The following is a 24,636-nucleotide window of genomic DNA, read 5'->3' on the forward strand; positions in this document are numbered from 1 at the left end:
GACCCAGGGACAGTCACAGCACCACAGAAACACCTTCAGGCTGTAGAAAAGCTCAATTAAATGCCACTGTGCCTCAGGGAGTTTTTAAAGAGTTTATGATGACTTTCCATGAGCAATAACATTACAGCAATAAACTGAGACCAGATTTGCCAAACATTACTTACCTAAAAATGCCTCATCCCCTTTATTGCAGCTTTTCCTTACCATTATCACTGACAGAGACAGTGGGGAAATCATCACAGTGAGAATATTCCCCTCTGCCTAAGATACCTCAAGAATGGGAAATAAATAACCCTTTAAACAAATCTTGCTAAACTCAAGGTAGGGAGAGCAGAAAACCACCTCAGACATGACACCTGATGTTTAGATGGATATTTGACATCAGATGTGGTGGACTGATCACTACAATAGATATATATAGATAGTTATAGATATATAATTATATATAATATAATTGTACAGCAAGAAAAGCCAAGTCTAAGTGAGTAAATCTGCACAACTCCCCCATATTTATCAGAGCAAACACCCCAACAGATTAAAAAGGCCAGATTTAAGCACAGCATGGATTTTTCCTCACTTTTCCCAGCTCACTTCGCTGTTATGAACCAAGGCTAGAGAGGCACTCACAGGTTGATGGATCTTGATAAGATGACAGACACAGTCAGGAGGATGCACCCATAGGGACCAATTTCAAACTGAAAAAGAAAAGGTGATATTTTGGTATCATTTTGGTTGTTTCTTTGTCCAGGATTTTGGTGTTATTTTGTTTGTTGTGTATAAATTTTTTTGCCCAATCCTCCAGAAATGCAAATGGAACTGAAGGCAGAAGGAATTGCTGAGATTTATGCTAAAACTGAATTTGTTGCTGTGTTTGTTACAATGCAAGACATGTCCATAAAGTGTTGGAAACAGTGTTCAGAACACACTGTGTGAGACTAATAAACACAAAAGCTGGCAGCTGAACCATCATTTAATTAATATATAATGAATCACAGTACCTGGTGAATATTCTGCTGCAGAAATACAATCAGATCCTCGTACCTTGAGGCACTGTGAAGTATGAGCTGGGAAGAAATGCAAGGAGGAGAAAAGGTGACTCACAAAACAGCAACTCATTTTTATAACCTGAAAGCTGAAATGAAATAGCCAAAACTTTCAAACTGCCTGGAAAGATCTGAACTAGCCAAATGAAGATCTAATGAAATCTATCTCTCACTGCTGTCATTTGGCATAGAATTACATCTCAGCACCTCATGTAGTCTGAATTTTTCAATGCTGCTTTTTGATGATTTTTAAGTTTCTTGAACAGAAAGTTGGATTCAGTTTTAAGCATTGTCTATGAAATCAAAAACAATTCCTAAAACAGAGGGATGCTGAGGCTTTACAAGACACAGGATGGGCAAGAAGCCCAGGGGTTTGTGCCTAAATGGTGAGAATATGAATATTCCTATTTAACATGAAATCCAGGCCATCACTTCAATATTCTTTGCCTGTTTTTCCATCTTCAGATTTTTTGAGACATCCATTCCCCAGTTTAAGAGGCCAAAAATCATTTCCTCCAACCACTGAAGCCTGGCTGAAGGCACCACTGCCTGCAAAGCCATCAGATGGAAACAAGGCATAACTGGAAAGTGCTCTGCCACTTGGAGCTTCTGCAGGGGGAAAAAGGCAAAGAATTCTGAGTAAGACAAGAAGAAAATAGTGCCTTTTCATGCCCATGGTCAGCTGGTTCATTTTTACTGTGTGGCATTAAAAGCAGGCAGAGTTTTTAGGTCTGGAAGGTAAAATGAAAAAAAAAAATGGATTTCAGAGAGCCCAACTGCCCACAGTCATGGGACAACTCAGAGCCAGGCAGGCTAAGGGATTTTATTTCCTGTTGGTTCTGGATCATAACTAACTTGATTTTAAAGAATGAGGAGAGCAATGGGAATCAGATTCATTGGAATGAAAGGGGGGAAGAAAGGAAGAGGATCTGGAAAATGGGAGGCACACAGAGCCTTACAGTTTCTAGGATTCCATCTGCCTTGTATTTCCCTGTGGGAGTGAACTGCTGTCTTCCTGATGGCCTGAAGGGGATATTCAGACAAAAAAAACATGTTAAAAGGAAGAAAATGGCATTAAAGAGAAATCAACATGTTATATGAGCTGAATGATGGGCCACAGATTTGCATTATTATTATTTCTAATTACTTTTTCTTAAAAAAAAATACTTCTTGTAAATAAGTTTATATTGCACATCAAACTTCTGGCAGTGAAACAAACACTTTATCTGTGCTGTGCTGTCTCAGTCTAACATGAATTACAAGCTTCTCCATACAGAAAGAGGATAAATGTAAATTTAAGGTGTTAAGGACTGTTTGTATTGAAAAATATTTTTAGAGCAATGACATTCAAACAAGCAGAAGCACATATGTAAAATACCACAGAGGAAGGAGGTTTGAGATGTAAAATATGTGAAATATCATTTGAAATGTCTTTGCACTTGCTGCTTCTATTTCAGGTTTATGAAGATTTCTGTGTCCCAAAACCTCTCTGTTATTTTGCAGCTATCTTAGTCGATCTAATAAAGGTAATTAATTATGGCCACAAGACCTGACTCACTTTAAAATGTCCTTTAGGTTCCAGTACAGCCAAAACTAGGGATCTAAAAGTCAGATATTTTGTGTGCAAGCAGCCTAACTGCATTGCAGGTAAATACAGCAAAAGGAACTTAATTCCAGCCATAATGGAACATCCTGCAATGCAGGAACAGAATGCTGCATCTGGAAAAATAACTCTTAACAAAAAGATTTTGGAGGATCCTACAATCAATTAAATCCACAGGAGTTTTCACAGCAACCTCAAAGTGTTCTGTCTGCTCTGTCCCAGCTCCTGGGGCAGCACGAACTACATTTTCTACTGCTCCTTGGGCTGATTTGGGTGGCATAAATGCAGCTTACAAAGCATTTCTGTTGTGAATGATGTAGATTTGGGACAGACAGAGGTACAAGAGCAGTGGGCAGGGACTGAAAGTGTTTCTCCTACTCACAGTGCCACCAGGGCTTTCTCGTGGCCCCCCGCACGCCACAGAATGTCAGCGAGAGCCAAGCAGAGGCACTGGGTCCTGCGAGCTTCTGAGGGCTGGAGACAGCTGCAGGCCAGGAAATAGAGAGAGAGACAAGCACCAAAATGTGAGGGCAAACACATTCATGGCAGGTTTGTCCCTAAAGGAACAAAAGCATCTTTAGAGACAGTTTTGTCATGATCGGTAACAGAAAATCATTCTTTAGGTACCTCAGCTCTGCTACAGCTGAGAAAGATAAAAATGGCCAAAACTCCTGGGAGCTGAAGAGGCAGCAGGTGCTGTCACTGGGGGACATTCCAGGTGTGAAGGTGCAGCTGGATCCCACCTTTCTCTGGGAATCAAGCAGCACAATGGGAGGAGCACTCCCTGCACACGCTGCACTGAGACTTCACCACTTGGCTTTTTGCAACCATTGCCTGAGGAGAAACCTCATTTTAGGCATTTCAGAAGGTACCTTGGAGCCTGAAGAGAATCAGAGCCAGTGAAGGGAGCTGCAGGGAGAAAAACTCTCTCTCTAGATTGGGCACACTGGGTGGGTTCCTTCTCAAGTCAGAAGGAAAACAGGCATGGCAAGGATGTTCATTCACCAAAGAGTTCACAGCTCTGTGCTGCTTTCTGGGGGACCTCTGGGAGTTTGCTTCTCATGATGGTTTTAAACATAATTTCACAATTATAAGCTGCACCTGATTATAAACCACACGTTACAATACAGAGTGTGATAAAAGGTATCTGTTCTATCACCATCTGTTGAGGGTGGGGCAGTGATCCTGATCTCCGTGGGAGATATTCTGCTAATGGGCCATCCATTGAAACCAGGCAGGGCATTGTTCTTTATCTTTTCACAACCCATCCTTCCTCCAGCCAGTCATTTTCTGCTCATGGCCATTGAGTCCCACTGTGGCACTGATAAAATTACTGCATCCCATTGGGAGTTGCTCCAGCCAGGGGGAAGAGCCCAACATTTCTTACCAAGATAAAAACAGAGGTTTTGGGACACTAAGGGAGCCCCTTTCTCCACTGGACTCCAGAGGGAAACCGGATTTCTCCACATCACCACTGGAGCTCCGGAGGGAAACTGCAGCTTGTACAGGAGCACTGCTCCAGCTGAGCCACATCTGTCACTGCAGGAGGATGCAGCCACCATGGAATGGGACTGCTGCCAACACCCTGCCTGACGGGTGTCAGGCTGTACTCTGACTGTGTCAGGGTTTGGGGTTTGTTCTTTGTAGTGCTGTATTTCTATTTTAATTTCCCTAGAAAAGAACTGTTATTCCTAATTCCCATATCTTTGCCTGAGAGCCCCTTGATTTCAAAATTATAATAATTTGGAGGGAGGGGGTTTACATTCTCCATTTCAAAGAGAAACTCCTGCCTTTCTCAGCAGACACCTGTCCTCCAAACTAAAACAGCAACTTTTTGTTCTTTGTCCATATATAAGCCACACCTGATTATAAGCCACACTTTGGGTTCGGACCAAAATTTTAGTCAAAATGGTGCAGCTTATAATCGTGAAATTACAAACTTGCTATGTCCCTGTGTTCCGTGACACTGTTCCTGTCACACAGGTGAATTTAAGGGGTGCAATTTACAGTTGTTACTTCTGGGACATCATTACTCAAGCTGGTGTCTGATTTATAAGGAATGATTAAAATAAAACTGGTTTTATCACTAAAAGCAATGGATGCAAATCAAGAGAGGAGTGAGTAAGGTATGATCAACAACAGGAGCTGGTGAAGCACAGATCTGTTATCACACTCTGATTTTCTAAAAGAAAGAGTTCCTCTCCCACAAAACATATTTTTAATTGCTTGGACAAGAAAGCAGAAAAAAGCTTCAGGGAATAACACCGTATTGGTATATGGACAAGGGAAGATATTTCATCTTTAAATCTCTAATAAAACTTTCAATATTCTCCAACAGGATTGTTTTATGCTTTAAACATGATTTTTAGTTTCTAAAGGCATCCATGCTTAATTTCTTTCTGATGTTTTTACTTCTTAACCCTTTTAAACAAATCTACACTATAATGTTTTTACCCACCACTGAACATTCTCCAAAGTGTTATCTGCAATAAATTCTGCTGGCAATTTTTTTAAATTAGGTGTGCCCCAAAGTCAGGACCTAAAACATTACAGGACCAGGATGCTGAAGGTCACACAGTGGAAAACTGGTAGATTTAAGAATAAACCAAATATCCATGAGACTGAAGAAGTGGCCAAAAGATCTCATGCCTCTGGGAAGAACAAAACTGGAGTTTTCTCTGGTGGCTTCAAGAATGGCAGCCTTTGAAATTCAGATTTTATCAGTTTTAGAGTGCTACCAGCATGAGACATGAGGACAAAACCTGTTCCCACTGTTTGAGTAAAAGATCTAATAATTCAAAAGACTAAACAAGAAACACCAAACATCAAAAAAATTAAACAGACTTTCAAGTTCAATGTCTGCCTTGAATATAATGTTCATTTAGAGAATGTTTCCCTCTCTGAAGGATGTGAGATATGGAAAATAATTGGTGAGTTTTCAATTGAAAAAAAAAAAATATAATCACAATTTTTTCTTATCTCTGCCTGTGTTCTTGTACAGACACCCAGAAATTCATGGTAATCACAAGTAATTTATGTGTTTGGAAGAAGGAGAAATGATAATTATTTCTTGAATGCTGAAGAAGTCTGAAATCCAACACTTCCTGTGAAGTGCTAGATAATTTGAAAATGCAGGTTAGAATTAGGAAGGAATATTTATCCTCTCTCTTGAAACTCTGAGACTTCCCTTTCCATCAGCCTGCTGAAAGTTTCTGCCCATGGCAAGCACACCATAAGAAAAGCATGTTTATCTCATGAATAAAAACAAAAATCTTTTAAAACCATGTGGATAATAAGAGGGGAAAAACAGGAGAGGCAAATTGTGCCCAGTAAACAGGAGAGGTTGGAGCTGGCACAAGTTGGGACACACAGTTCAAACAACCTGGCCTCCATCCACTTATTTGGGTGCCACATCATTTTATTTCATTTGTGATCTCTGAACCATGCTGCAAGAGGCAAATTAACATCTCTGTTTTCACTGAGGATGACCTGAGACACAAAGGGACCAAGGAGCAGATGATCAAAGGCTGTCCTCAAAGCTGAAAGAAATTCTTGGTTTTCACAAGCAGAAATAATTCTTCTGTGGAGATTCCTGGTCATAAAATCTAAGTATGCACTGAGTTTCCTGCAAGAAAGTTTTTGAGGTTTTTCTTTTCTGTACACAAGAACCTTGTAAAGTCTGCCCTCATTATAACCTGAATTAGAATCCTAAAGTTTTGCAGGATAATTTCTGTCACTTCCCATCCTGGATGCTGAAGACAAATAATGATGCTCTACAGGCACCTGTTTCTTTCCAATACTGATGAAAAACAGCCCAAACAATTTTTAATTTACATTAATTTACATTAAGGGAAAGCCAGACAGCACAAAGGAATATCAACAGAGACCACAAGTTCCAAGCAGAAAATGGATATTTAAGGCCAAAATTTGTTACAGGAAGAACATTTTTATATTGTAAAGTAATGAAGTTCAAGAAGCATCTCAGCATGAAAGCTCTTCAGACTAAATCAAGGCCAGACTAATGGAAGTCACAAATAAAACAAGGTGGTGGCAGCACAAACCAGTAAAATAATTTTCCCTATTAAACATTCTGTTCCTTTAAACAGGGGGGCCTTGTGGAATTTTTCTTTTGTAATAGACTTAATGTCTTACTGAAAAACAAAAGGAAAATACATGAAAACTGGTAATAAAGAAATTTTTGAGGCATTATTTTCCAGAATTTAATTCAGTAACCCATGTTCCTTTAGCAACCTGACAAGTACATTACTATTATAGCAGTCCAAGCAATTTCCCTGGCAGCAGAAACACCTAACAAAATTCCTTTAAAGCAAGTAGAAAACACACAGAACATAAATTTAAATTCCATTAAGGAGTTTAAACAGGAATGATCAAATACAATTGCAAGAAAAAAAATCATTATGACTTTAATTTTTCAACCCTGTTGAGATTTCTAAGTCAAACACTGAATGAACTGCATGGTCTTTCAAACCTTGATTATTTTTTTGTTTGAAATCCTATTTCCATGAGGACCTCGAGGTTAAATCATTTTCACTGGCCTCAATTCAAGCTGTTTGGTTTGTGTAGAGGCTCTTGGGTTAATCACAAGCAATTACACAAATAAGACACCAACTTCTACATTCCTACAGTTCAGCAGGAAGCAAACACAAGTAAATCAGATGCTGCTTTCTTTCCCCTCTCTGAAACAAAAAGTTCAGTGAGTTCAAACTCAAAAGGCTCCTGAGCGGCTGCAGAAGAGATTTTTTTTTTTTTTTTTAATTTCTGTAGGGAAAATTCCTGAGAATTCATTTTCTTACCGGGTGTCTTTGTTCCTGTTGCTGTCTGCAAAGATCAGCTGCTGCAGGACACAGGCTTGCACTGCAGCCAGAACTCCACATGGGCCACCCTGGGGGCAAAGTGGGACAGGGGGAAAATTCAGATTCAGAAAAAAACTTTAAAAAGTAGTATTTACAAAGGTAACTTTTAAACTCAATGATTAAATTAAGACTCCATTCTTTATATTCCAAACATCTGTTCATTTAATTTCTTTATTGGGGGGGTTTCCTCTCCTCTCCCCATTCCATCTCCCCAAATATCAGCAAATATTAGCCCAGGTTTAAAGAAGACTATCATAATTAAAACTCTTCAGAAATTAGTAAATTATTCAAAGAAAACAAAGAAAAAAGAAAAAAAAAGAAGCAGCACTGTAACATTACTCACATGATTTCATAAATCCTTCATAATTAATGAAAGTTCCAGGAGCAAAAAATTGCATACAACTTGAAGAACTTGAGAGGAGAAATAAAGGGAAGAGGAGACATACATCCATTGGCTTTTCAGTCTTTTTGTTCTTTTCTGAATTTCATTTACAAAAAGCTTCTGGTACTTTTTCTAATGTTTCCACACCTCCTTTCTATTTTGCTCCATGAGCAAAAATCTGATGGATGCTGGGGATGTTGTGAGCTCCCCTCCAGCCCAAAACCATCCTTTCATCCTTCTCTTTCCAGCCATGACTTTACAGTGCTCTGGGGTTTTGTGCAATGCAAATCAGTGTTTTTAAGTGTTTTTGTGGTTCCTGCCTATTTTTCCTGAAAGGACCTAGACATCTATCATATCAAAAGAAATGTGGGGTTTTATTTCAATCTGGGATAGATGAACTAAAAATCTCCTGGTCCCTACTGAGCTGCAGTTTAATTTTCAGAGAGAAATTAAACCTGGGTGTTTTCCAAGGACTGAGAACAAGCTTTGCTCTTGTACCTCCTCTCAGCAATTTCCCAAATTTCTCAAATTCCCACCTGCATCACTAAACAAAGATTTCAGATTCCAGTACAGCCCTGTGCACCTCAGACCCTCCCTCTCTCTCCCTCTCAGTGGGGAAGAGAAAGAAAACCAAGAAAGTTTAAATCTTTCAGATTATCAGTCTCAGAGGAAAAAAAATCACAATACCAAGAAATGCCATATTAACTTTAAATTTTATGGAAAGCAGATTCATAGCTGGCTTGGGCTCCAGGCAGGACACAAGGCTGGCATCACAGACACCACAATGCCACCCATCAAACTCCTCTGCAAACCCTGCAGAGGAGGGGACAGGGCAGCCAGCATTGCTGTTTTCACAGAAATGTGATTAAAGGATCTGTTTAATTCTCTAATTGTCCTAAGTGCAGCACCAAGGGAAAGGGACTGAAGGTAAATGCAGTATGGAACTCAGAAAATAACCTAATTCCTGGAATTAGAAACACCTTAGATACTGACACCTTCCCATTTCTCTTTTATATTATATATAATCTGCCTCTCTAGATTTATTTAAATAACTGATGTGTGATTAATCCAAAGCATATCAAGGAAAAAAGCAAGGTTTCTGTCAGTCCATCAGGGAGAGCCTCCTAGCCAAGATTTATTCTAAATATCTTCTTATAGCACCAAAAAACTTGACATAAAAAAGAACCAAACAGTTGTTCAGCTGAATTGAATTTTGGAAGTAAGGAGGAAATATATAAATGACCTGAAACAGGCACAATCTCAGCAAAGCAGCATTCCTGCACTGGAATTCATGGAGGGGAATTGAATGGCCAGTGAGAGGCTGGAAGTGATGAGATATCCTTTCCCCAGGCTGGAAACACCAAAATAACATTTACTGTGGGCCAGTGACCACCACTGCCACGGGTCCTTTTGGAGTTTAAATCAAGATTTAATATCTTCTTTTCCCACCAGGCTTGGCAAGATAAGCAGCTTTCTTCTGAGATCACCAGCCTAATGAAATATTTAACTAGATGAGGTAAGTTAATTAAACATCTTAATGACATGTTTATTAGCCATTGTCCTTGCCTCAAAGCCTCTCTTCCCCTCATTTCTGTATAATGCTTTACTTCTCTCAGGCCAGATAAAGATTTTCTGCATCAGCACAGAGGCTTAATGAGTGTTTTGTAAAGAGGAGCCCACAAGTGTTTATTGAATTCCTCAGACCCTGTGTGGACACCCCAGGAGCAGAGCACAGCCACAGGGCTGGCACAAATCATCAGGCACTGGCAGGATCCATCCTTCCAAGGGCTCTGCTGGATTTTGGGGGCAGCTCTGTCCCCCTGAGCTGAACCAAGGTGAGCAGCACAGAGCAGAGAGGGGTGTGATGCCTACAGGAGCTGAAACAGAGTTAAAGGGAATAAAATGGATATTTATTGAGGGGTTTCAAAGGCCACACCATGGCAGTGCCAGTGACACAATCGTGGCCCCTGCCTGGGTGGCTCCAGGATGGAAGCACCAAAAAAAAAAAAAAAAAAAAAAAAAAAAAAAAAAAAAAAAAAAGTGAGTTGGGTCACAAGATCTCACATTTTTATAGTTTGGGGGGTTTTTTTGCTTGTTTTTTTGCATATAGAAGTCAACTGTCCAATTAACAGCCTCAAATCATAAAGTTCCACCCTCCTTGCTTGCTTGCCCTCCTCTTTTCACGCTGTTCTTGCTTAGGGCCTGAAGTCTGAAGAGATTGTCCTTGAGTCTCAGCTGCAATAGGATGTGTTTCGTCTTCACCACCCTGTGAAAAGATCCTGGTAACCCTTAATATAAAACTAAAAGCTGCACACCCAAGCAAGCAGAACAGAAAAACTTAAAAAGTTAAGGCATCAGGTGAAGCTCAGGGGTGAAAGGGAGAGCTCAGAGAATCCCTGAACACCCTGGATCAGAGAGCACCAAAAAATCTCTCTGGGCTGGGCAGGTGCTGTCCAGTCTGGCCCAAGTCATGGCAGGGTGGTTTTACCAGCTGTGCTCACACTCCAGCTGTGTCCCCCAGCTCGATGCTGCCAGGGAATTGATGAAAATCTCATTGCAGGGAGGAGCTGGGAGCTTGTGGCTGCAGCAGAGGTGAGCCCAGCAGCAGTGCCAGTGCCCCTGGGAGCCTGCAAGCTGTTTGTTCCTTTTATTTTAGGAATGAACCTCATCACCTGACCCCAAAGTCTTCAGGAAATAAAAATCTCCAGGTGATTTTCCAGGTGACTCTTGCTACTTCTCATTCTGAGTCAGATCAAGCTGCATCTTAAATTTCTCTGGCCCCACATATCATTTTATTTTAAACTCCACCCTTGACTTATGCTCTTTTATTCTTTCACTAGCTGCCAGCTGCAGTGGCTCCTCTTCCTCCCTGTGAATAATTCCCCATCACACACACACTTTGCACACTTTCTGCAGCTCCTTCACATTTTCCTCCATCCATCTCAAGTCTCCCATCACGACTTGACAAGGTGACAACATCCACTGGTAACCAGAATTTTTTTTTTTTTCACTGCTGAAACACACAGCCTTTGTAGAGTCAGGTTAAAAAGCAAAGATCACTGTTAGGAAAGAATTTACAGTACCTTTTTCTGCACAATGCCATATTTTAGCTGTGGGATATTGTTAAATGTAAAACTCTGGATTTTCCATTCTTCACTGAAGCAACAAAGACTAGAGCCAAACAGAAGATTTTTTAATTCCTATAAAAGAAAGCAAAAAAAAAAATCCTCATTTTAAAAACAAATCCAAAACACAGTAATTTATAGAAAAGAAAGGAGGAGTGTGGAAGGGTAATGACTAACTCTGTACAGTCACCCTCTTCTGTTTTATCCATACTGTAAATAGCAACACCCCAATGAAAAGGAGCAATATTTTCCTTTTCCTGCCATATTCCTTCCACTCCTAATGCTGGGAGCAGCTCAGCACTGGAAAATATTTATGTCTCATGTCTGGGGCACAGTTTCCCATGAAAGCATCCCAGAACACTGCCTGAAATTTAACAGCTGGAAGAGCAACCAATGGTGACATGAGGGACAAAAGGACCCTGTGTGAGATAAATGGTGATTAAATGTTTGATTTCTGTATTTCAGGTGGCACAAATCCAGACCCTGGCCCTGCAGACCACAGCCATCCAGCAATAACCACACTGAATAAACTGAATTCATGTTAAAGCAGAGCTCAGGAAATAAAAAAAGAATATTCAGGGCTGGGAGAGTTACTCCAAGCTCTTTGATTTAGAAATTAAATTGGAAGACACCCTCGTTATTTGGTCTGGGTTTTCTCCCCTCTGTCTGATTGGGAAGGAAAAGTTAATAATTAAATTTTAAATAATTTAAATAATTATATTAATTTAAGGAAAATTTAAATTATTAATTAAACAATAAAAACAATTAAAGGTAATTTCATCTCTGCTCAAAATAAGGGAGATAAGCAAGGCAGAAACAGTGACAGGGCAATCAGAAACTACTGCCAGTGGAAAGGACTGAGAATAAGCACATGAATAACTGACCAGAGGCATTAAGGAAATAATACAAACTTAATTAATGAAAGCTATTGAGGGGTATTTTTCTGAATTTAGGCATCCCTAAATTCCTTTGTCACCTGGACAAGGACTATACTTAGGAATACAAAAGGACAGGGAATCCCACTGCAGCTTTGGCTAAGGAAACTCAAATAACAACCTCACAAATCTATTTATATTTACCATAATTAGGCTTACTTTTGCAAGAGAAATATCAATTGCCTTTGATACTATTTGAAGCATATAGAGTGTTGAAAGATCTGGAGTCTTATTAACTTCTCCACTTGTCTCTTCATCCTCAACATCAACTGAAAGAAAAAAAATCGAGTGTTGGATGGAAAGAATTGTTTTCCTCAGCACACTCAGTGCTAGGGAGTCATCAACATGAAAATTAACATTTATTGTCTCTATAAAAAGGAAAAGACAGTTTTAGGCAGTAAAGGGCAGATAAAAATACATGAGCAGGCCTTTGTTTGATTATTTCTTAATTATTTGTCTCACCTAAAAGTTTATAGCAAATGCAATTGTTCTAAATCAACCATGAGTTACAAAAGAAGCCACTCCTACTGATTTATTTAGTTCAGCTGCTCTGAACAATACAAAAGATGGCAAAGCCAAAATGAAATTTAATATAACTTACCCAATTCTAGGACTTCTTTCATCTGCTCTTCTTTATAGCCAGTGGATGTTGGAGACTTCCTACATGAAATGAATCAAGAAATGAAGGACAAAATGTTCATTTAAAATGAGAACAGGTGTTTGAATAAACAGTAAGAAATAGGGAGCATTCCCACACAAGGATATAACTTTTACATGTGTGTGTGTGCATACATATATATATATATATATATATATATAATAAATACATAATCTAAGAGATAAATGTTCTTAGAGAAAAGCCTTTCCAGCATAGAGGAGCAATACTCTGACTTTGATTTGGGATCTCAATCCTGTTCTAGCACCAATCTCATTTCATTTGTGTGATTTGAAAGACAGGGTCATCAAATAAAATTTAAATCTCTAACAAGGGTCAGGGTAAGATTCAATTTAGTTATTAAACTACTTGAAATATCCAAATAATTAAAGTGGCAATAGGTCTTAGACTGGCTCCTCTACCAGGGTATTATTTTAATCCACTAAGAGGGATCAGTGTTCAACTCCTCTTGTGATTTAATTGTGTATTAAACAATTAAAAGGTTAGAATTCATATGAATAACTACTAAAAGGACTAAGCATTGAAATTTGGCTCTGAAGTCAGAGCTGAAATAAAATGTTACATTTTTGGCAACTACATAGGTTTTATTCTTCCTGTTGAAATCACACCAAAACTAATTCAGAATCAAGGAAAAGTTTTGAATAACTATTTCTAAAAACACTAAAAATGGACTTTGTTTTTTTTCCTTCTTTCCCAAAAAAGAAAGAAAAATGGCTTTTGCATTGGAAAAAAGGTATTGCACTGACAATCCTTTCAAAAATAGTATGGAATAGTTTCCTCAGCAACATTCTTTGTGTGCATGGTATTACAGCAATAACTGCTGTCATGTCACATACTTTCCATGAGCTTAATTTCCTTTTCAGAATATGAAATAATAACCCCAGAATACAGACACATCACACTCAGTATTTGCCCAGTTTAAAGGCATTTTGGCAGCTTTCTCACAGATAGTATTAGGTACTGTAAAAACAGAAATACTTCACTTTTTAGCTATAAATAAGTTAAAGGATGGAGGCAATGAAATGTGGGTGGGCCAGACAGAATGGAAATGAATCACCCACATTCTAGGAACTCCAGGTAAAAATAAATGGGAGGCCCAGCAGGTCAATAAAAATAAAAGAGGACTGAGAGCAAATTTGTGTAGTGGCATAAGCATTACTGAGCTCCCACTGAATATTGCTGCATTTTTATGTGATATAGAATTTAATAGAGCTGGTTGTGGTATATTTTACAACAGTCTGATCTCCCCTTGATGTTTCCTAACATGAATTTCAGCTCAGATTCCCTTCCCATAGCTGCTTGCTACCATTTTCCTGGTCAAGGAAAGGGCCTTAATGACAATAAATTCACCAATAAAATACTTTTCAGCCAAGTCAGGCATGATCAAAAGCCACATTTTTGTTTTGTCTGAGATGGCAAACTGTTCTCTCTTCTTTTCTAGTGTTCCTTCAATAATTAACACCTTCCAAGGCCAGGTTGGATAGGGCTTGAAGCAAGCTGGTCTAGTGGGAGGTGTCCCTGCCCATAGCAGGTCCTTTCCAACAAAACCATTCTGTGATTCTGTGTTTCTGTGAGTCTGTGATTCTGTGATTCTGTAATTCTGTTATTCTGTGATTCTCTAATTCTGTGATTCTCTAATTCTGTGATTCTGTGATTCTGACACAATGCAGCCCTACAGTTTCCATTTATAAATGAAAATACAGCCACCCATGGTACAATTCACATGTAACTCATCTGGCAGCAGTTTTTGTAGAGTTAATTCTCTCTGGGAAGTCTGAAAGATGTTGGTTCTACACCCATTCCAGGAAGAACCAAGCCTGGGATGCCAAGTGCTCTGAATTCTCAGTGCTGAGAATTCCCATCAAGCTGAGGAAAGCACTGACACCCAAGATTAATGCTGGGTGTTTTCTGCTCAAGTGGGGGATTTTTGCAGGTGGAGGTTCCCCTCCTTGAGGGGAACTTGTGTTTCTCAAACCAGCCAGGACGTTTATTACAATTTCCATGTCAGAAGCGGGCTGCTGTTCCAGGAAAAATTATTGTAGGTGTAAAACCATTGGGTTGGAACACTTAGGGAAGGGGGAAGTCATCCATCACAGCAGGAAAATGGGACAGGAAGAAAATATGCTTCATTCTAAACATACTATACAGTACTTTCTCTAAATATTTGAACATTCCTCTCTGGCCTCCAAGCACTGTAGGAAAATGGATTTACAAAGAGCTGAACTCACAGAGAGGGAGCTCCTTGGCACAATAATGGATGTGCATTCCACCATTTCCTATTTACACCAACACTCACAAGAGGTTAAACAAGCAAAGGGGCTTAAAAATTAAACATCAGTGGCTTTAGGGTGACTGTGGTGGTAAAACCCATTTTCATTGCCAGATTACAACAGCTTTTCTATTGGATATAGAATAGGCAGACATACCTAATATTCTTGGAATAGTAAAATCTGCAGAGTAAGTAATTTAAAAATAACCTCTATTGCTGTTTGAAAAGGGGTAAAAATGGCCATTCTATGTGGTGCAGCTTGTCACTGCTTTGGGGCACAATTATAAACCATAATTATTAAAAGCAATTGTAAAGATGCAAAGGACATGATCACAATCAATGCCAGGCAATATTCTTCTATGAGAAAAAGGTCTTGACATGAGGATTTAATATAAATTCTACCATGTTGGCAAGTCTGGGGGACAAAGGTAACAGAGGCTCATACATTTAATTTCCTCAAATTTCCTTTTTAGTGAGGACCTTCATCTGATTGATTTGAACATTTGCAATACAAAAAATTATCTGGTGAACAGGTGACAGATAGATTTGTGAACACTGACAGATATAAAACAGATAGAGAAGAAACTTGGCACTGAAAGGGTCATTTCTAATAGAAGTGGTCACTTCTGACAGAAATAGAGTTCCTCACACACAACTCTGCATTTGTCCTGCTGAATTTTACCCACTGTGACAAGGTGAAATCTTTGTTGAGGTTTGTACAAAACCAAGAATTATTATAATCACAAGCTGAGCTCACCTGAACACAAAGCTCATCCATAGGCTATGAATGAGTATTTATCTCCAGCTACAAAATCAGAATTAGAATTAAAATGGAGCTGCTTTGTTCCTACTGTTCTCCACCAGAGATTTTGGAGTGTGACATCCTCCCACTGGAATTTCCAAGGAGCTCAGCACCACCTGTATGAACTCACCATTATGATCAGCAACTCTGAACTGCTGCCAGCAAAATAAAAAAGAATCAGTAAAATTAAAACGAGATTAAAAGGGTTCCCAGATCTTGGCACCCAATCCATTCACATCAGTGGAGATGAATCCAACCCTCTGCTCTGTTCACCATCCATAAAATACCCACTCTGGTTTGGGCCTTCAATTCTTAGGCCATTTAGTTTTTAAGGATGTAGGATATTTGTGGTTTTCTATTTCCTGTCAGAAACCTCAGACTTTTAACCAAACCACTGTAACCTGACAGGTATCAGCAATATAAATGATCTTCCTGAAAAATAATATCAACTGTTAAATTGGGAGATAAAAGCTTACACTGAGGATGGGGTATTCTCTTATCTCATTACAAAAAAAAGGGAATTCAAAAAACAGGTTACTGGTGAGCCCACAGGGATTTTACCTCCTGGTAAAGTAATCTTGGGGTAAATAGGGATTAAAAAATTCCTTGTGCTACCTGCACACAACTGATTTTTTTTTTTAAGGAGCAAGTAATTCCACAGAGTCATGGAATAGGTGGAGTTGGAAGCACCTCAATGATCCTCTAATGCAAATTCTCAACTGACTGACTGCATTTCAGGCAACAGGCTGGACCTCTCCAGATTTACCTCCTTTCCAAAAATAAAGAAATTATGCATAAGCCATTTGTCACTTCCAGTAATTGCAAAGTGCCTCTTCCTATGGAGTGCTGGAAAAATACTAAAAGGGCAAATGGCAGCCCCACAGATGTTACACCATGGGCCCTGCTGCCATAAATCCATTGGCACCACACAAAAGTCACAACAGTTTGTAACTTTTATTTTAGGCCCTTTTTTCCGGTCCAAGCATTATGTTGTAAAAGGTGTTACGCAACTCCAGGCACTTGAAGATTTTCACTCCTGATCTGGCAGCCCCAACCTCTCTTTTCATCCATGGGAGAGTCAAATCCACATTCCCCATGGGGGAACCCGTTTTGTTGGACAGACATTCCTCTGCTGCCACTTGGGTGAGTCAAACCCAGACTTACTCCCTGGAGTAAGGGAGCAGAGGAGGAACCAGGAGGGGTTGGTTCCTCTCTCCAGAAGGTGTGGCTGCAGTTTTCTCACCGTGTTTCCTGTCCCCGGATCACTCCAAAGCACTGGAGATGATGCAGAATGGGACTGAAGGACAAGGCAGAAATCCCAGACAAAAATGGAAGGAAATGTGCCAACGTAATTTACTCCAGGGCTGCTCCAGCACTGCTGTCACCGTGTTTCCTGTCACCAGATCACTCCAAAGCACTGGGGGAAACTGGAGATGATGCAAAGGGTGGCTTGAAGGACAAGGCAGAAATCCCAGACAAAGGTGGAAGGAAATGTGCCAACATAATTTACTCCAGGGTTGCTCCAGCATTGCTCTCACCATGTTTCCTGTCACCAGATCACTCCAAAGCAATGGAGATGATACAAAGGGAGCAGAGGAGGATCCAGGAGGGGTTGGTTCCTCTCTCCAGGTGTGGCTGCACAGGTCTCACTGTGTTTCCTGCTCCCAAACCATTCCAAAGCACTGGGGGAAGCTGGAGATGATGCAGAATGTGACTGGAGGACAACACAGAGGTCCCAGACAAAGGTGGAAGGAAATGTGCCAACGTAATTTACTCCAGGGCTACTCCAGCACAGCTCTCACTGTGTTTCCTGCCCCAAAACCCACTCCAGAGCACTGGAGATGATGCAGAATGGGACAGAAGGACAAGGCAGAAATCCCAGACAAAGGTGATAGGACATGTGCCACTGTAATTTACTCCATGTGCTCCAGCACTGTTCTCACCGTGTTTCTTACCCCCAAATCACTCCAAAGCAGTGGAGATGATGCAGAATGTGACTGATGAACAACACAGAAATCCCAGACAAAGGTGGAAGGCAATGTGCCACTGTAATTTACTCCAGGGCTGCTCCAGCCCCGCGCTCCTTTCTGCTCTTTTGAACTCTGACTCAACTCCCACTCTCTGGAAATGCCACCCCAGCCCAAGGCTTCCTCTTCCTCTCACATGGGAAAAACTGAATTGCTTCCTCAGGCATTGCTCACACACACTGTGAATCCTGGAAAAACCTTTCCAGGCTTTCTGGCTGGTTTGAAAGAAGATCAAGTCCAAAATGACCCAGTCATGGGAGCTCAGAGCTCATCCCACAGAACTTTCTGTCCATGTCAGGACTTTTGGGAACTGCTCAACACCTCCCAGGATCAAAACTTGACTGCTCACCAAATTGCCAGGTATGACTTCAGACAGAACCAGCCCATCCCACACACTGATTTTGTAAAACTGAAATAGTGCAGCCTACCAGGTAAATACAGAATATTCCTAGAATTCCCAGAATTCCTAGAAAAATTCCTGGGTTTTGCACCAAAATGCACAGTAGGAAAGACTGAAGCCAAGCAAAACTCCTGAGTAAATAATGTACATTACATTACTTTGCTGGAACTGTTTTTCCTTTCAGTTGGAAATTCAACATTATTTTTAAAATCCAGCATCAAACTGGAACACTAATTAGTATTCCTTATGAAATGAGACATTCACATGTTATCCTTCAACAGGCATTGAATTCTTCTGTTCCACTGTGACAAGAAATTATCAGAGTGCAGTCCAGAAACCTCCTGGGTTGCTTGTGCTCTGCTTGAGGGAACACCAAATCCTGCTCAGAAACTCTTGGCCAAAGTTCTCTGCCAATCTCCTAAGGCAGATCAGCCCAGATTGTGCCTGGGATGATGCAGGATAAAAAGACAGGAGAAGATTTTTACAGTTCTAGGCCCTCAAGCATCTCTAATTGACAGGTATTGGCTCAGTCCTCACATGGAAAATAAGATTTTTATTCCTGTTAATAACAGAGAGCAGGAATATCAATCCTTTAAGAATCATAACGCTTTCAAAATAATATTTTGAAAGTGTTATGGTCCTTATAATGTTTATACAATAATATTTTGAAAGTGTCAGATATCTAAAAGAATAAAAAAACAAAACAACTAAAAGACCCTGAATATATTTTTTAAAGATTTAAAGGATTTCTTTAAAGATGTGTATTTTTTGTATTTTTAGGGATTTTTTATCTCTACAAAGAAGTGTTTTCAGGGCTTTTTTTTTTTTTTTTTGGACCATATAAAAGAGAAAAAGCAGAATTTTCGCTACCACAATGGGTTCACCTGTGCTGGGATTTTTATAATGCTGAGGGCCAGGCCATGAGCAGAGGGTGGAAATTCCTGCCCTGTTTCTGAGAGTGTTAGAGACACCCCTGAATACATGGAGGGAACATAAAACAAATCAGTAAAGCCTAACAGAATAACAACAGCAAAAGTTCAGAGCAGGAAAGATAAAAATATTTAGCAGACAGCACAAGCTTCAGACAAAAAATGCCTAAAGGAACACGAAAAATATTTAGAGTATTTTAACAGAGGTGAATGTGTAGCAAGGAACAGAAATACCAGTCAAAAATCAACTTCAGCTATGGATAACAGGACAAAAAAGAGCAAATGGAAGGTGAATACAAAAAAAAAAAATTCCTTATAATTAGAACTGCTAGAAAGTGGAATGGGTTATCAGGGGAGAGGTCATTTGAGTTATTTAAGACTGAAGCAGACAAAACCTGGAGAAAGTATTACAGCAAATAAATATATACAGCAGTGATTAATCTGCCATAGAAAGAAATGACCTTAAAAGTTCTTTTCCATCCATAATTTCTAATATTCTATGAAATATGAGTAATGTTCCACTTGGTGCCTATGGCAATGCCCTAACCCAACCCTACCCATGTCAGAATGCAGGGCACTGCTAGAACAAGGCTTCTCACCAAAGAATAAAGGAGATTTTGGGAGGGAGAGCACTGAACAGTGCCCAGCTGGGCTGAACTCAGCAGAGACTGAAGCAGGAGGAGAAGCCCTGGCTCTGAGCTCACTCTGCTCCTGCTGCTCAAGGGCATGGGACAGGCTCAGCCTTGGGTTGGGAAAGGCTCCTGAATCCAATTTCTGTAAGGGTGGCAACTGCACCACTTAATTGTGGCTTCTCTTCATTTCCTTCTGTCTTTACTCAGAGTCTGGGTTAAAAACACAAAGGAGATGAATTTTCTCAAGTTTGGGCTTGATTGTTTATTAAATCTTATTTAAAGTACAGAAAGTTCTGCAGCACTTCTAGCTACCAGTTAAAAGTGAGCAAAATGGAGATGAATTTAGCCAGTTACAAGGTCTTTTAAAGCTAAACAGTCCAACAGAGAATTAACACCTATATTATTCTTTTGACCCAATAACCAAACTCCTGTGACCCTCAGTGTGACACTGACCAACCAAAAACTGCTGCCTGAAATAATGAAGAAGGAAGAAGACAGAGACACCACCCAAAATTCTCATCTTGTCACTGTATTATAAACCCTCAAATTCCAAACCCTTCACCATGTGAAACCACACACTTCTATTTAACTACACATTCATGATTTTAACTCCATCACTCAAATTTGGAGCCTTCTCCAAGGCCTCAGGTCACAAGCAGTGCTCTCCAGGGTGTCAGAAAGCACAGAAAGCTCAAAACTCCCAGGTTTGTGGGTCCCAACAAGTTCCCCCAGCCCCAAAGCAGCCCCTGGTGCCTGGAACCCCCCTGTGCAGGGGCAGAAAGGCAGGAGAGCAGCAGCACTGCTGGCCAGGCACAGGGCTTGGGTAATTCAGGGATTGCTCACAATGGAAGGATGAGTGCAGAATCAATTATCCTCCCTGCCCTGGAGCTGCACACACCTCTGCCTCTGGACAATGGGATTCACTGCTGCATCCCTCTGCTCACTAATGGCAGCAGGAAATTTTTGTTCTGGCGTCACAACACTCCCAATTCTTTGTGCCTTTCTGATTCTGAGCCATCCCCTCAGAGTTCCTAGGAAATATCCTTAACTTCAGGTCCTGATTGCAAAATCCTTTTGTTCCCTTGATCCAGTTGACCCTTTCTTTTCTGATTTCAGTGCTCTGATTCTAATTTTGTGCTGTTTTCCTTGGAACTGGGGGAGGGAAGTTGGTTGGCTTTATATGTGAAAACAGAATTTCAAGCATCACATGTTCTGAGATCTGTACAAACCAAATCTTGCCCATCTAACTCAGCAAAAAGTGGTTCCACCCCACTGCAGAACAGCCAGCTTGGGTTTACTCACCCAAATACTATTTATTCACCTGACAACTGGAGGGTTCCCACAGCACCACCACACTTTGCACTGGCAGCTTAATGGAAAATGAGGAAAACACTTCAGGGGCTGCAGGAGCAACAACTGCAGCACACCAAAGAACTGTTTCTCAACTGTTCTCAAGTGGGTTTTTCTTGCCTTTCCCCAATTTTGTTTGCTCAAGCTGTAAAATGGGGAATTCTTGACCTTCTAACCCCAAAAAGTGATTATTCATCGTGGCTTTTTTCTGGAAAAGCAATAGAAAATCTTTCATGCAAGGACAGCCATCAATTTCAACACCCAGTTATTTTTTCACAATTTCTAAAGATCATGAGTTCTATTCCACTCATTCTTTATTCTGTGTGCTGAGGTTAATGATAAATATTCCCCTGCAGAAGGAGATTCAGCACCAAGGAGAATCACAGCATGCTTTAGAGGTCACCTGGGCCAACCCTACCTCAAGGTATTAAAGGAAGCAGAGAACTTTTCCTTGCTGCCATTCAAAGCAGTATAAAAGACTCAGAAAAATCTTTATTAATTTGCTCCTGTGACCTGAGCATGTTCCCTCAACATCATCTCTCCCAGCTTCCTACAAATCTTAAGAAACCACAGATACAGCAATTTTTAGGTGGAATCTTGGATCAGTCATGTCTGAATTTAGGTTTTATTCCCTTCAAAACCTCTTAAAAAAAAAAAAAGCAGAGAATAAACCACATTTTACTTTACTTACAACTGAGAGGAACAGGGACTCAACAAAAAAGGGGAATAGTCCTTTGAAGATGAACACTAAACAAAAGCATTAAATTATCTGAAAGGAGTTTCAAATTCTCCACTGAAGTGGCACTGAGGCATAAATGTCATTTTTAGTTTGTTAAGTTAAATAAAATTGCTGTGAAGGAACATGGAGGAATTACTGACATATTTCTGTATAAATGTGTGCGCACTGTTTGTACAGCAGCCCCATGTCCCAGCATTTAAATCTTGGCTCAAACAAGGTGGACACTCCCTTTTTCCAAGGAATCACATTGGGCCATGGATACAAATTACTCCTGGGGAAATTCCAACTGGACACAAGAGGAAAATTTTTCAAGAGAACAATCAGCCATTGGAAGCATCCCCCAGGGAAAAGTGGTGAATTCCCAAAGCCTGGGCACTTTTAAGATTTGGTGCTGGGTCACCTTGTCTAGACTCTGTTCCTGCCAGGTGATCCTTGAGGTCCCTTCCAGCCTGGTGTTGTGGGATTCTGTCAATTGAGAAATTAAATTGGCTGCTGTCGCTTACAGATGAGGAGAAATGAAGATTTGCTGCCACCTATCTATTGCTTTTCTAGTGGATTAATTAAAAACAAAAATTCAAAAATCATCCCACCTGTAGAATCTTGGGTAGGTATGTAAACTCTAGCATGTTGTATTTTTTTAATGAAAAATCAGAGTAACTTCATGACTTGGCAAAAAATACAATCATGACAATAAAGAACCATCACTGACCCCTGTAATTTCTTTTATTAAAAGGTGTGAGTCAAAAAGCTGTGCATCTGCATTTCCCTAGGATATTCTGATGGCCAGGTATTCTTTTAAAGCTTGGCAGTAGTTTCACTTCCAGTTTTTTCTCATATCTTTGCACAGGATGCCTTCAGCTTGCATGCTGCAACAGCACTTTTGGCATGGGAGAAAAGAGAATCAAAAAGTAAAGTAAATGGAAGGAAAAATAAGATTTATCTTTAGTTTTCTATGGGAAACAAAACCAGAATTGCAGATGCTGTGAGTGAACCAGCTGTGGTTAATCCTACAGAGGTTTTCAGCTGCTCATCTAAATACTTAGATTGGCATTTATTTCAGGTAAATATGCAAGAGGATCCAGACAAATATCCACTCCCACATTGTAATTTTTCATTCTTTAAAATGCTCTATCACTTTGGCCAAAACCTGCAGGGTTCCCAAATCCTGCAGGATTTGGCTGAAGGGAAACTGAAGTCTTGCAAGAGCCAGGACTTACATTGTGGGTGTTTATTTGGAGTTTGTTTGTTGTTTATTCCTTGCAGCCCCGCTGGGTTCTGTGGGTGCTCCAGGAGCTCAGAGCTCAGATCCAAAACTGGCTCCAGCTCTCACTGCCCAGCAGGAATCAACCTGTGCTGCTCTGCAAACAGGCTCTGCTTAGGAAAGGGCTCCCTCTCCTGCTGCTGCTCCAGCACAGCAGCTCTCTGAGGGCAGGGAATTGTTTACAGGGATGGAGCAGGGACAGGATGGCAGCTCATTGTGCTGTGCTCTGGGTCACCCCTTCCAGCACAGCCTCTCCTGTTCAGCTCTTGCTGCCAAGTGTCAGCATGTCCAAATCTGAGTGAACCCCAGAATTACAGAGTTGTTTAGGATGGAAAAGATCTCTCAGATCCTCCAGTCCAGCCTTACCCCAGCCCTGCCATCTTCACCACCAAACCCTGTCCCCAAGTGCCACATGCACACAGCTTTTAACACTTCCAGGGGTGCTGCCTCCATCACAGCCCTGGGCAGCCTGCTCCAATACCTGCCCATCATTTCAGTGAAGAAATCATCCCTAATATCCAAACTGAATCTCCCCTGGCACAGCTTGAGCCCATTTCTTCTCCTGTCCCTGTTCCCTGGGAGCAGAACCCAAACCCCCCCGGCTGCATTCTCCTGTCAGGGAGTTGTGCAGATCCATCAAGGTCCCCCTGGAACCTCTATTTCTCCAGGCTGAGCCCCTTTCCCAGCTCCCTCAGCCTCTCCTGGAGCTCCAGACCTTTCCCCAGCTCTGTTCCCTTCTCTGGACTTGCTCCAGCCCCTCAATGTCCTTCTTGTCATGAGGGGCCCAAAAGTGACCCCAGGATTTGAGGTGTGGCCTGAGCACAGGGGACAATCCCTGCCCTGGTGCTGCTGTCACTGCTGCTGACCCAGGCCAGGAGCCATTGGCCTTCCTGCCCATCTGGCCACACTCTGGCTCATGTCCAGCCACTGTCACAGCACCCCCAGGTCCCTTCCCAGCTCTGCAGCCAGGCTGCCCAAGCCTGCAGTGCTGCCTGGGATTATTGTCACCCAGCCATTCACAAGTGAGGTTTGTATAAGACTTTTTACTGGGTTTTTTTTGCAATTGGTTGGGTTTTTTTTCCCCAGGGAATTCCATCCAGCCCACCATGCCTCTGAGGCTCATCCACAATGAACTACACATTCATTGATTATCCAATATCAGGATTACACTCAATATTCTCAGCATTTTTGAAGTTCTCTTCTCTACCTCCATCAATGCTGAGTGTGAGATAAAAATCATCCTGAGAATGGAAAGGATGAAGTGATGGGGCAGCACTACCTTACAGGCTCAGTCAAGTTGCATGAAACCAGAGTTTTAAGACTTTAGACTGTGGCACTTTGGCCTATTACACATTAATCTTTTACAAATCCAATGAGCCAAGGCACTGTGGAATGTTGGCAGCTCCTCTCAGTTAATTTTTGGTTCCAGATAGGAAGCAAGTGCCACTCCTGGCCCATGTGCAGCTCCAGCAGATCCCCAGTTTGAGAATTCCCACAGCTCCTAACTCAGAAACGTGGAGAGACCTGATGTATAATTGCTTCCTTCTCAGAAGGGTCTCCACATATGGTACTTCAATAAATTAAACTGG

At 40.9% G+C, this 24,636-nt stretch overlaps 1 protein-coding gene across 1 annotated transcript in view; it reads right to left on the bottom strand.

Annotated features, from left to right (window-relative positions):
- MINDY4 (MINDY lysine 48 deubiquitinase 4) overlaps window positions 1-24,636 on the bottom strand; it is a 70,539-nt gene that overhangs the window by 39,126 nt on the left and 6,777 nt on the right. Inside the window, exons 6-13 of the mRNA XM_033066683.2 lie at window positions 12,564-12,622; window positions 12,122-12,231; window positions 10,986-11,102; window positions 7,461-7,549; window positions 3,029-3,130; window positions 2,003-2,066; window positions 999-1,064; window positions 628-695 (exon numbers count right to left, since the gene is read on the bottom strand). Coding sequence (XP_032922574.1) covers window positions 628-695; window positions 999-1,064; window positions 2,003-2,066; window positions 3,029-3,130; window positions 7,461-7,549; window positions 10,986-11,102; window positions 12,122-12,231; window positions 12,564-12,622 — 675 coding nt within the window. The remainder of the gene's footprint in view (window positions 1-627; window positions 696-998; window positions 1,065-2,002; window positions 2,067-3,028; window positions 3,131-7,460; window positions 7,550-10,985; window positions 11,103-12,121; window positions 12,232-12,563; window positions 12,623-24,636) is intronic.

The sequence above is a fragment of the Catharus ustulatus genome, chromosome 1 (assembly GCF_009819885.2).
Source record: "Catharus ustulatus isolate bCatUst1 chromosome 1, bCatUst1.pri.v2, whole genome shotgun sequence".
Lineage (NCBI taxonomy): Eukaryota > Metazoa > Chordata > Aves > Passeriformes > Turdidae > Catharus > Catharus ustulatus.